General features: G+C 50.4%; 1 protein-coding gene across 4 annotated transcripts in view; it reads left to right on the top strand.

The window, feature by feature from the left end:
* The window catches only part of NSMF (NMDA receptor synaptonuclear signaling and neuronal migration factor), a 47,087-nt gene that overhangs the window by 24,353 nt on the left and 10,240 nt on the right, over positions 1-12,494 (top strand). Inside the window, exons 4-9 of one of the 4 annotated variants that reach the window (XM_051807984.1) lie at positions 1,627-1,702; positions 3,381-3,386; positions 3,909-3,977; positions 8,010-8,062; positions 10,184-10,273; positions 11,862-11,983. In XM_051807984.1, the coding sequence (XP_051663944.1) occupies positions 1,627-1,702; positions 3,381-3,386; positions 3,909-3,977; positions 8,010-8,062; positions 10,184-10,273; positions 11,862-11,983 (416 nt within the window). The remainder of the gene's footprint in view (positions 1-1,626; positions 1,703-3,380; positions 3,387-3,908; positions 3,978-8,009; positions 8,063-10,183; positions 10,274-11,861; positions 11,984-12,494) is intronic. The other 3 variants (XM_051807985.1, XM_051807982.1, XM_051807983.1) reach the window with 3 other exon arrangements.

Genomic DNA, 12,494 nt, shown 5'->3' with positions numbered 1-12,494 from the left:
GGAAATTAGCTGCTGTTCATAAGCTTTGCTTTGAACCAAAGCTAGTGGCTTAAAAGCTGTAAAATACATCAAGAGATGTCAGTTCTTTGAGATGTGTAGCCCCTGAGAAGTCTGTACAGAATTGTTGGCTAAAAAGGAATTTGTACAACTTCTCCTTCACCACTTCTGTGGGTTTGAGACTTCAAACAAGTAATTCCTTTACAGTCTGAGTTGTTCTGCATTGCTTCTCTGTGTTTTGGAGGAGAGCAGACTTAGGGACTGCATCACAAGTCTTTACCATACTGGAATGCAGCTTTCATTTAACATATATATTTCCTTAGGGTGCCTTTAAACAGGACTTGATGTAAACTCTTAGCTGAGAAGGAGTGTTTGGTACAGCTTTCTATAGATTTCTGGGAAGCTTCACTTCAAAGGAACTCTCCCCAGTTGCAGTTAGCAGTTTTTGCATCTGTGACTGCAGCCCCTTTTTGTACTTTCAGGGAGTAGCAGGGTCAGTCTGTAATATATGATGATCTGTACAAGACATTTGGTAAGATAGCTGGTCTGTAGGAATTATGTCTGCAGTGGACATGTGAGGTTTGACTGGGTCTGAGATGATGAAAGTGAGCTAAAAAACACCTTGACAATGCCAGAATATTAATGGCTGAGATGCCACAGTTGCAAATGATCTGCAACTTGAATGCCTGAAGCAACACCAACATGTGGCAAGGCATTGGGCAAGGAAGCCACAAAATTGGGAGTGAAGCAAGATGAAAAATCAGGTAGCCCCAAATCCCAGGAATCCAGTCCACTGAGATCTCTCAAGTCTTGTGTCAGTGCATTTCAATCCCCCTCTGATTTTCCTCCTGTCTGACTCCAGGCTGAGAGTTCTCAGGGACAGGTTCCTCCTCCTGGGCACCACCATCCCACACATGTAATTAGTGACTTATTTTGCTGCCTGCTTTTGGTCTTAGTGATCATTCTGTGAAGATGGTGCAGTGTCCTGGTGCCCTGGAATTAGGAAATAATCCACAGTTGGTTTTGGCAGGGCAGTTTACAAACAGAGGTGACCAAGTCAGCCCAGTTACCTGTGGATTTATAGCTGATGGGCAGCTTGACTTCCAAACCAGATGAGCTGCTGAGGGCAAGGTCACCAGGAGCAGGTGTGTGAAGGGTTTATTGAAACTTCAGTGGCACCAAAAGAGATCTCAGGCTCACAGTTCTCAGGAGAGGCTTCTACCAGAGGCTGTGTCAGAAAGAACTGGAGGAATGGGACATTTCAAATTAACGGTATAAAGGAAAAAGCAGAGACTGGAAAATGCTTTTAATGAAAAATGTTTCTTTCCACTGTTGTTTTTTTTTTCCCCGGTTCAAATGTCACTTCTGTAATTCCTGGATTACTCTAATCTTCTGTGCTTAGGATAGAGCTTTTATTCTTCATTTAGTAGCCTGATAGACAGGCTTAGCACCAATTTACAGAGCACTGGGTGGCAGTGTGCATATATATGAGGAGGATGAGACTCCTGCTCAGTACAGGGCAGGATGCTGAAAAAAAAATGTCATAAGAGAAAGAGCTTGGGAAGTCTGGTGGTCTGAAGGATGTCTGTGCCCTCTGGATGCTCAGGCTTTGCTCTCTGTCTCTTCCAGATGATGTCCCCATACGAACCTGGTTCCCAAAGGAGAACCTCTTCAGTTTTCACACCGCTACTACAACTATGCAAGCGTAAGTGAACCCCTACCATGGCTTTTGTGTGCATCTCAGAGCCCACAGCCTGCTCAGAGCTGTGTCTGAGAGCCTCCAGTTGGGTGTTTGGCATCACAGTCCAGGGCTGAGAGAGAGAGAAACTTGTCTCTTATTAATTTTCGTTCCACTGATTAGTTTTTTCCTATTGTTCTCATTTATTTGGTTTTACCTTCTTTAACTCCTTGGGCTGCTCAGTTCTCTGTGCTTCCCTTGTTTTGTGTGTGACACTGCCCTGGCCCTGGCTGCCATGCAGAGGGAGGGTCCTCTGGGAGCACCAGCTGAGACCCTCCACCACTTCCTTCTGCTGCACCCACTTCCCCGAGGGAAGGTTATTCCAGGTTTTCCCTGCATTGCTCATTCCAGAGACATCCCCTTTCTATGGGATAAGATGTAGCCCTGCAGTTCTGCACTGGTCTGGTCATATGAAGAAGTTATCCCTAAAATCCCTGCAAAGTATGATGGGATGTGAGTTGGAAGAGCCTGTCCCTCCACACTCCATGCAGGATTTGGTGCCCCTGGTTGTTTTGCATTGGGAGGAGACAGTTCTCAAAAGGCTGAAGGGAGCAAGGAAAGCCTCATTTCCAGGTTGTACCCAACTTGTCAGGAAGTTTTGTCTTCCTGGCTTCAGTTATTTCCTACCTGACTGGAAAACCAAGGCAAGCAGTGAGGAAAATGAGACAATGTCCTGCCTTCCAAGGCCCTTCTCCAGCCTTGTCCCTTTTTCCCCTGTGTGCTTCTTCCAATGTCTGGGACTCCCTCAGCTCTCCTGCTCTCTCTGTTTTCTTCTTGTCTAATCTGGTGTCCTTTTTGTAATCTGTTTCATATTTCTTCTTTCCCTCATACTTTTCTCTTCTCAAATCCTGAAAAGGGGCTGATTGTTGATCTTGGGATAACTCAGACTGGATCAGACCTGTAAGGATTGCTGCAGGGAGGGATGGATCCAACATTGAGGGGCAGAGTAGCTGCATTCCCCAGAAAAAAACTCTTTAAAAATGTTGGCTGGGAACAGTTGATGGTGTTTTACTGTTCTGATCTGACCCACAAACCATGCACAAAACCAGCACATTACCTTTGGGCACATCCTTTGCTCTCTGAATGCAAATTTGCTGGGCAGATTTGTTGCAAGATGATGGCCCATGGCAGGGCTTACAGGGCTTGAAGGCCAAAGATTTGGGGAATGGTGTCCTAAGGAAACCCTTGAGGAGCACAACCCCCTTGGTTACCATTTCTGGAGGTTCTGTGCTGCCTCCAGAAACTGTACAGAAACATCTCCAGAAGTTCAGGGCACCTCCCTGAGGTGTTGGGGTGGCTCCCCAGGTATCCCTGGGCTCTGCTCCAGTGCTGTCCCTGCTCCAGAAGCCTGTGGAGGTGCACCCTGATGGGCCACATCCAGCTCTTGTACATCTGCATTTTCTCTGGGTCTGCGTGGAGCTCACTTGGCATCCAGGCCACATGTCAGCACTGCCCCAGGGAGGAGAAAGCTCTGTCAAGTTGGAGTTCTCACCACTGAGAAATGTTTAATTTCAAAAGCAATTTCCTTCCACCTAACAAGAAGTATTCCTTCTGGAGTGAGAATTCCCTCAGAACACTGGCTGGGGCTGAGCACTAACGAATTCCTCTTCTCTTTCTTTTTCCCTGCCTCTCCTGGAATCTGTAGCATCTCGTAAGTATAATCTTCAGTTTTTATTTCCTTGTCTGTTGGTGTCCTGGATAAACTCTCCTCTCCTCTCCTGTCCATCATATCCACTCATGCTTTCCCTGTGCCAGGGGCTGTCTCAGCTGGCAGGAGGTTAGGTGGCTACACCTGTAGGCCTACATGGATCACACCACAACCGTCCCCATCTTCGAGGTGCAGACCCCAGTTGTTGGCACACTTTTATCCCTCTCAGTCCTGGTGTGCAGAGGGGCTGTGTCTGCAGCTCCCAGGTCCATTCTCTGTAGCAGGGATGGGGCTGCTCAGCCCTGGTCTTTGGGCCACGCTCTGATCTTTGCTTGTCCAGCCCCTGCCCTGGGGAGTGAGGAGCTGTGGTTTGGTGAGTTCTGCCTGGCCCTGCCCCGCACTCAGGGCTGTCCATCCCTGGGCAGCACAGTCTCTGTTGTCTGCTGAGAGCTTTCCTGTCTGTGTTCCGTGTCCTCTGCAGTTCAAAGCTGTGGAGTTGGTTAATGGCTTGAAATGGTTTCCCAGGGCGTTCAGGGGCTACGCAGAGAGGAAGAGACGGAAACGGGAGAATGATTCCGCAGCTGTTATCCAGAGGTAGGGCCCCTTCCCTCCCGGAGTGTGACCCTGCCTGGTGTTGCATGGGCCCTTTGGGTGTCAGCAGTGAACCCTGATGGCATTGGCTGTGTCCCTGTCTGTGTGCTGTCCATAGGGACACTGGCAGTGGCCGTGTAGGAACTGTGGAGGTGAAGAGCTGATCTCCATCTTCTTAAAGAACACTGTCAAGTTTCTTATAACATTCCAGATTTAATATACATGATCTGTGTCTCAGGCAGAAAAATTTAAAAAATTAAAGATGCAATTTCCCAGCCTTCTCCCAAATACTTGGAATTTTATGTCATTATACAATGGTTTGGGTTGGAAGGGACCTTGAACAACATCTACTTCCAACTCCTCTGCCATGGGCAGGATTTGGTTGAGGTTAGCTGAATACTTTTTTGTGCTGCTGCTGCATCTACAAAAATCAGACTTAGGCAAAATTAACATCTCTAGTGACAAGAAACCTGTTTTTTAATCTTTTTTTTTTCCAATAATAGGGAAAAAAGGGGGTTGGGGACTGATTCCTTTTCCTTTTCCATGTATTACACAAAGGCCTGATTTCCCTCTGCAGGCCTCCTATGGCACATCACTTACCCACAGTGGGAATCAGAACTGGTTTGTTTTTTTAAATGTGCCAAGGCTCGTGTATTTTGGCAGCCTACTAAAAAGGGTAACACAGTGTTTGTGTCATTGCTTAAAAACTGCCATGATGACTTCACTGCTCAAAACCAAGTGGGAGAAAAACATCAGGTTTTTTTATCTGGGAAATTGCCAGGCAGACTTTTTTTTTAGCAGCTCAAGGGTGGTGTGTTTTTTTAAAACAAGAATGAAGAGAAATAAAAATCAGTACTAAAGACGCTCTCAACAAATAGACAGTGGATCTTTAAAAAGAGGGAGATTTCTCAGAATCTGGAAGACAGAGGCAAGTCTTGGTGAGGAAGTGGCTTGTTCATGTGGGCTGTGAGTACAGGAGCAGGAGCTGTGTGCCTTGGTGGTGCTGTGAGGGGAGAGGATGGAGTCACCTCATCCTTGTGTTGGGTGGCCAGGATGTCCCTTCACCTCCTGGACTGAAGGTCCAGGCAGGGCTGCACAGCAGGAGCACATCTGTGTTTATCATGTCCCAAAGAGGAGGGAGGACAGCAGTGATGGGATGTTGGCTGGGCCTTGTGGAAGCAGACCCTGCCCAGTTACAAGGACTGCTGACAGTGTTCAGCTCCCTTCTCCAGGGAGTGAGGCAGACCCCAGCCCCACCTCACTTCTGGGTGCTTGTTGTGTCATGGCCTCGGGGGTTTTGGGGTTCAGTTGTTGTTGCCCAGCCCCTTCAGTCCTTGACCCTGGGAGGCTGGTTTGTGTGGCCTGGCACACAGGGATGGCTCTGGTGCCCAGGGAGGCTGGATTGCATGGCATGGCACCCAGGGATGCTGCCTTGGGACTCAGGGATGCCCAGAGTGAACCGTGTACCCGAACAGCCAGGGAGGGGAATGGGAGAGGTGCTGCCAGGAATGTGGGTAGAGAAAAGGCTTCTCTGCACAGTGTGGTGACCCACTGTGGGCAGAGCTGCAGGGTGTGGAGTGAGGCTGTGGTGTTTTGGAGGCCCTCTGGCTGGGGTGGAGACCCTGGAGGGATACCTGGGATGGAGACCCTGGAGGTGTCGTGGGGTCGTGCCCGTCAGGCAAACTGGAGCCTGTCAGGAGCAGCACTGGTCAGAAAAGGGAGTAACAAGGAGATTTTGTCACTGAAACTTGAGGATTGCTGGTTGTGTTGTGATGGGTGAAAAGATCTTGCAAGTGATAAGGGACACAGGGGTTTTGGTGCAGTTGCAGGAGCCAGGCAGGAAGGCTGGGCAGGTTTATGGAGCCCCACTGCTCACAGAGCAGGTTGCACCTTCCCCAGAGCCAGTCCTGCCGTGCTGACATGCACGTACAGAGGGGTCTGAGGACCCAGACAGCTGCAAAAAGCCCTCAGAAGGATCTGGATGCCCACAGGATGCCCACATTAGGAGTCAGTCCCAGGCTTGCACCTCCTTTCCAAAGTGCTGTTTTTTCTAGAAGAGATGAGAAGGAGCAGAAGTTCTTCATCCCATTCTCTGAGCGTTTAGTGTGGTGGTTAACCCTGAGCAGCTGGACTCTCCCTGGAGCTGCTCTGAGCAGGATTTAGGTCTCTCATGGGAGAACCCAAGCTGTCTGGGCAGCTGGGAGCAGTGTTTTTCTGTGGCAAGCACTGCTTTACCCCTCTGCCCTCAGGGTCTGAAGAATCTCCTCTGTGGAGAGGACAACTGAGCGTTTAACAGAAAAGGGGATTTTACTCCAAAATACCAAAAACCCAAAGGATGTAACAGTGGCCTTGGCAGTTAACATTGGTGCTCAGTGTCTGGTTTGGTCTTGGGCTCACAGTGGACCACAAAGATTTTCATTCTGATGAGTTATAACATATATCTAAGACTTTTTCTTTGTGTAAAGCGCAGCCCTAGTTCCCTTAAAATGTTGTATTTATTTGGATTTGAATCTAATGCACAGTAGGACAGACCCCACTATCAGTCATGGTGCACCCCAGAAGGCTTTGTGTGTTGAGCCAGCTCAGATGTGTCAGTAGATGTGTCTAAAGGGGTAGTTTTCTGATCCACAGCAGTGACTCTTCATGTACTCAATTACAGATATAATAAATCTTTGGAAAACATTAATAGCCCAAGTGCAGATGGAAATTTGGCATGAAATCGTGTTGCTTCCAGCTGCTAGTTTTCCTTCTTGAGTTGCTGAATTTGGATCCTGATGACAACAAGGGATCCAGGGCCTAAGTGGGGAAGTGCAGAGGGTGATGTGGGTTAAGTGCTCTCCCACAAGGACTGTGTTTGTGTGGATCTCCCTGTACAGGAGCAGAGGTATCCAAATTTCTCTGAACAACTTCACATTGGTGCTGGAAGTGTCTCCTGGTCCAGTGCTAAAGCATCTGCATGGTTGTAACATGTCCCTACTCACCCCACTAACCTGTGTGTGAGCCAGACAACTTGGCATTGACCCCTTTCACCAGCTGGAGTCTCTGTTGCTTGGTGTCTGTGGTGTGTGTTGGGGGGCAGAAGGGAATCCAGGAAAGCTTCCTCATTCCATGTAGGTTCCCTGACATCCTGGGGCTGCACTGTGGGGTGAAGTCACCCTGACTAAGTAGGGTTCGTGGAGGGGTGACACTTCTCTTGGTAGTCCACATGCTGCTCCCCCCTCTGTCTCTTCCTGTTTGATTCCTGTCCTGTTCCTGCCTTGGTGAGTGATGAGAAACTAAAGGAAACAGGTCCCTTGCTCTCGGAGGGGCTGGACAAAGAATCCCTTTGCCACGGCCTCTCAGGCGTGGCCAGGACACTGTTTTACACAGACCTGACTGTGGGGTGTAGCTGCTCCCCAGGGATTACCCTCTATGGGTTTTCCCTGGAGCTGTGTGCTCTGCAGCCCCTCTGGCCCTGCCTGTGAGTCCTGGGCAGGGCAGTGGGGGGTGGCAGCTGCAGCAGAGAGCAGGTCCCTGGGGACAGCCAGCATTGCTCAGTGCTGCTGTCCAAGGAGGGACAGCCTGCTCCAGCCTTCCCAGCATGGTTCCCAACAGCAGGGGTGAGATCTGAGCAGCTGCAGTGTTTGGGGATGAGCACAGCCACAAGCATGGTGTGTGCAGAACCTGGGCACCTCACACTCCTGCTGAAGCAGGATAGAGGGGAGCAGGCACTGCTCTTCACTAGGAGAAGAGGGAGCATTTCCAGCATGGGCAGTGGGTGCACTCAGCAAGGTACAGCACAGCTGTGCCTCAGTCACAGGAACAGGAGAGTGGGCTGAGAGCAAGGGGTGCCATGTAGGACCCCCCTTGCCCCGTGCCAGGGAGCTCACAATAGTCCCCAGCACTGGGGACCTGATCTCCAGCTTTTGAAAGCCCAGAAGGAAATACACCATCATCCCCATTTTGGTTTTGTTCCTCCCGTTTTTTCAGTCCTGCTGGGCCCAGGTGTTGCTTCGTGTCACCTTCCTCAAAGGTTGTGTTTGGCCTTTCTTTCAGGAATTTTCGGAAGCACCTCCGCATGGTGGGGAGCCGAAGGGTTAAAGCACAAAGTAAGTGAGCACCTGTGGGCTGTGGCTGTGAGGAGCTGGGGTTTGTGCTGGAGGGACATGGGGAGCTCTGTCACGTGCAGCTCTGGGTGGAAAGGACCTGGCACTGGGCTGGAGAGAGGATTTGACCTGCTGGTGCCATTTATCCTGCAAAAATGAAGGCCAGGCTGCTGCAAGTCTCTGGGACACGTGGATGTCTCCAAGCAGCCTGAAAGTTACTTCCAAGGACCCTCTGCTTTGGCTGTGGGAGATCTTTGGTGCAAGGAATGGAAGGAAAGCTGCAGCATCCTTGCCCTGCGTGTGGGTTTTGGTGGAGGCTTGTGAGGAGAACCCGAGCTGGGAGTTGAGCAGAGCTGGAAGCACTGCCTGGGCTCCCCTGCAGCTGGGACCAGCTGTGCCTCCTGGGGTGCTCAGTGCTCCCTGTGCCATGCAGGCTGCTGGCTGTCTCCTTCTCCCACTGCCATCTCCACAGCAGGACCTGGGGAAAGTTGCCTGCTGGGAGCTAAGAGGATGATGGAAGGGAGGAAGAAGAAGAACAGGGAAGAGACTGGAGCAAGGGGGAAATAAGGGAGTGTTGTGCCTCACTGGGGAAGAAATCCCCTCTTAGGCCTGGGAAATGGCAGTTCCCTTTCTCTGCAGAAGGCAACACTCCTTCATAACTTGGTTGGGGCAGCACCCTTGTCTCTGTGAAGTGGGCTGAGAGTGGTGTAACCTGCTCCTGAGAGCTGAGGATTGCTCCAGAATGGAAAACAGCTTGTTCTTCCCACCCCCTGGCCAGGCATCGTGTACAGACTTCCCACAGCAAAGCACTGCTGAGTTCAATTTGCATTCTTTCCTCTCTCATATGCTGTGGGAAGTGATCAGCAAAGAGCTTTGCCCTTTCCAGAGTCTTTGTTGGCATCTGAGTTAGCACTGCCTGACGTGGCCAGGGCTCACCTCCCCCAGAACTGTGGGGAAGCTCAGGCATGTCTCTGCCTCTGGAACTCTGGGGTCATGTTTTCAAAGCTTTCTTTGTGTGCACAATACCTCAGTGCCTGGTTTAAATGCAAACTGAGGATGGAGGTCACCTGAAGAACTGAAGATGTGATTTCTCTCCCTGGACACCCACCCTGGACACACTGCAGGAGGGGACAGGTCACACCCACCCTGGACACACTGCAGGAGGGGACAGGTCACACCGACCCTGGACACACTGCAGGAGGGGACAGGTCACACCCACCTGGACACACTGCAGGAGGGGACAGGTCACACCCACCCTGGACACACTGCAGGAGGGGACAGGTTGCTTCTCAGCTCTTGTGATACAGACCTGCAGTGGATTCCTGTGCTGCTGTTACTCGATACCCTGCTGCAAACTCCCTGTCTGCCACCAGAAATAGGTATTAGTGGCTGTAAGTACCTGTTAATGTCGGCATAATGGCTCTCACATGGGCTTGCCAAGTCAGACATGGTGGTTGGCACTTCCCAGGAATTTGCCTGTGGTGCAGCCAGCTGGGCCAAGCTCCCTGGATTCCGACTGGGAAATGCCAGCACAAACAATACAATACTCCTTGGGAAAAGAAAACAAACCAGAGGTAGTGCTCACAACAGTGCAGGCGAGCAAAGGCTGAAGGATTTCCTCTTTTGCAATGAAAGTTAGAAAGCATGAGATTTCCAGAGACATTCCTGTCCTGCTGTTTGGTCCAGCTCGGATTGGGATGAAGGGATGAAGAACATGAAGAGAGAACTGCCTGGAGAACTACTGCCTTCTTCTGGTCATAGAGGTCATTAGCTGTGCAGTGCATCTTCCTGGGAGGCCTTTGAGTCCAAGCACTTACACTGGGACACTGGAATAGCTTTGTTAAATCGAGGTTTGAGCTGTGAGCCATTTAAGGAGAGACCATCAAGTGTCATCCACTTTCTGTGTTACCCACCCTGTCCTCTGCAGGGCACTTTGTCTGGGCTGTGTAGAAGAGAGACCCGTGTTTGCTGTGTGGAAAGGACTCACGTTTGGCAAGTGGAAGGACAAGCCCAGGGGAGTCTGTGATGTGTGGCTTTGGTGGAAATCTACTGGCTGTTTTGTTTGGTGGCAGCAGCAGAGGTGGCTTTGGGATCTGTTAATGTCCTGCTCTGGTTTTATCCTAGCCTTTGCCGAACGGCGTGAGAGGAGCTTCAGCAGGTCCTGGAGTGACCCGACTCCCATCAAAGCTGATTCCTTCCATGACTCTCGAGAAAGTGAGTTCTGAGTCCTTCCTCTTGTGGGCAAACCCTCCAGTGGAGGTGTTGACTGGAGTCCCACTGGAGTAACTCCTCTGTGCCCTTCTGTCCTGTCTGTGATCCTTTTAGTTTCCTGAGATCGGAGCACGTAACGCTCCAGGTGTATGTACCTGTTCATCTGTGTGTCCCTCTATTCGTTTGTAGAGCACAACCCAGCTAACCTCAGGTTATTAAGCAGTTGCCAAAGGATAGTAGTGCTACAGCTCTCTTACAGCCCTCTGTTCCCATCGTCCCTTATTTCCTTGGGACCCAAACAACCCACCTGGAAGCTCTCCAGTCCACGCCTACCTTCACCAGAGTGGGGCTGACTTGGCTTCCCATGCAGGAGCCCCTTCTGAGCTCTTCTCTAGGCTGGAATAGCTCCAGAACAACTGAAATGCTCTGTGAAATGGAGCTTTGATTTCCTGGCCGTGCTGCCTGCACAGGTCAGGCTTGATAGGTGATGATCTTCATTTGGGCTGCCAGGAATTCCTCTGGGAATCCCCAGTAGTGCTGCCATGTTCTGCTTGTGGGGACTGAGATGCTGTTGTGCTAATTTACAGGAGGAAATGCCAGCATCTTCCCACTGTATTCTTATAGAGGGAATGGCTGTTTTACAAAGATTTTACAAAGATTTTACAAAGCCTGTAGGCAGGAACTCGGTGGTTATGAGTTTGCCCATGTTGAAATGGATTTCACTAATGAAATGACCTGACCTACCAGGTAAGCGTGAGATCTGGCCCTGCTAGCTGTAGGGGGAGGTGTGTGAAAGGCAGGCCAAGTTCAAAACATGACCTGCTTGCTGCTTGGCAGTCTGATCCCTCCCTGCTCCCTCAGCTAACCAGAGGAAAAGCCATGGTTCAGACAGGCTGCAGGCACTGCCCAGCGACACTCGGACATCCCGACAGGCACAAAGAGAGGCACCTCGGTTCTCTTTCCTCAGTCCAGGAACCATCTCTATTTTTAACCTTTAATGGTCAATTATATTCCTTCCAGATGTTTTTTTCCCCAGGAGGCATTGAAGGACAACAGGTAAGGTCAGTTTGGAGAGCAAATTCAAGTCCACTGTTGCACTATGATGTGTTTGCTGCAGCTGTCCTCACGCACGCTCTAAGAATTCTCTGCCAGGATCAGTCTGACCAACAAGGCAGATTTGCTTTACAATCCCTCAAAAGATGTAGTCAGAGCAGTAATTACTACAAGGAGACCAGCTTTGAAGTCTTTGAACTTTTGCTTATCAGCTTGGCAATGCTGAAGTGTAGAGAGCCTGTCTGTGTTCTGTCTCCTTCTCCATTTCTGGAATGACAGGGTGACTGTTGTGAAAGCTGAGCCTGGTGACTGTGAGGGTGATGAAGCTCTGTGATATGTGGTGTGGAGCTCTTCGTGCACTCTCCATCCGTTCCGTGTCTGTCTGTTTGGAGACACCAGCCCCAAAGTGTGGTGTCTGTCCCTCTGGGGAAGGCAGGAGGGCACAAGTCTGGTGGCTTGTGGAGCCTCCTGGGAGGAAGCTGCCAGGATGGATGGGGAAGGCTGTTCTGCCCTGGTAATGCTCCCTGTGTCCTGGCAGGCCATGACCTTCAGGATTCCTGCGGCACTCTGGAGGGTGACTTCGACTTGAACTGGGAAGCAGAAAAGGAACTTGAAGCCATGGCATGTGACGGAGAAGACTTTATTCCACCAAAAATAATGGTGAGGGTTTCCAGCTCAGCTGCCTGTGTCTACTCAGGCTCTGTCTGTCCTTTCAGAGCTAAGTTTAGGGTCTCCATGGGAAGAGGCAAGTCTGTTATGTAGGCAATGCCTCAGGTGTGTGTGAGGGTCACCCAGAGATCAGCCAAGACATGACACAGTGTTCAGAGCTGTTATTGCTGGGGTTAATGTGTTGACAAAAAACTAGAAGGAAGGACCTGTAATCCAGATCAGAGCAGGACTGACACCAACACAGAGTCAAGTCAGCCTGAGTCTGTTTAACCCTGAAAATGGAGACCTGAGTCCCCAGTCCCAGCAGTCCCTCTCTCCTGTTGTTACTTGCCTGATTTACTTTGAAGCTGCATGTCATTCCTTGGGATGGTTTCTCTCTCTTGCTATTCCTTGATTCCAGCCTTCCCCCTGTGCTCCCCTGCTCTGCTCTGTGGGGTTTGGCAGACAGGGCCAGGTTCTCACACATCCCTTCTTGGCCACATGCACGAGGCACAATGGGGTC

Source organism: Manacus candei, unplaced genomic scaffold (assembly GCF_025592945.1).
Source record: "Manacus candei isolate 608988 ecotype Guabito, Panama unplaced genomic scaffold, ASM2559294v1 h1tg000071l, whole genome shotgun sequence".
Taxonomy (NCBI): Eukaryota; Metazoa; Chordata; class Aves; order Passeriformes; family Pipridae; genus Manacus; species Manacus candei.
Note: the sequence above shows the minus strand (reverse complement) of the source record. Positions and strands in the feature narration are given on the sequence as shown.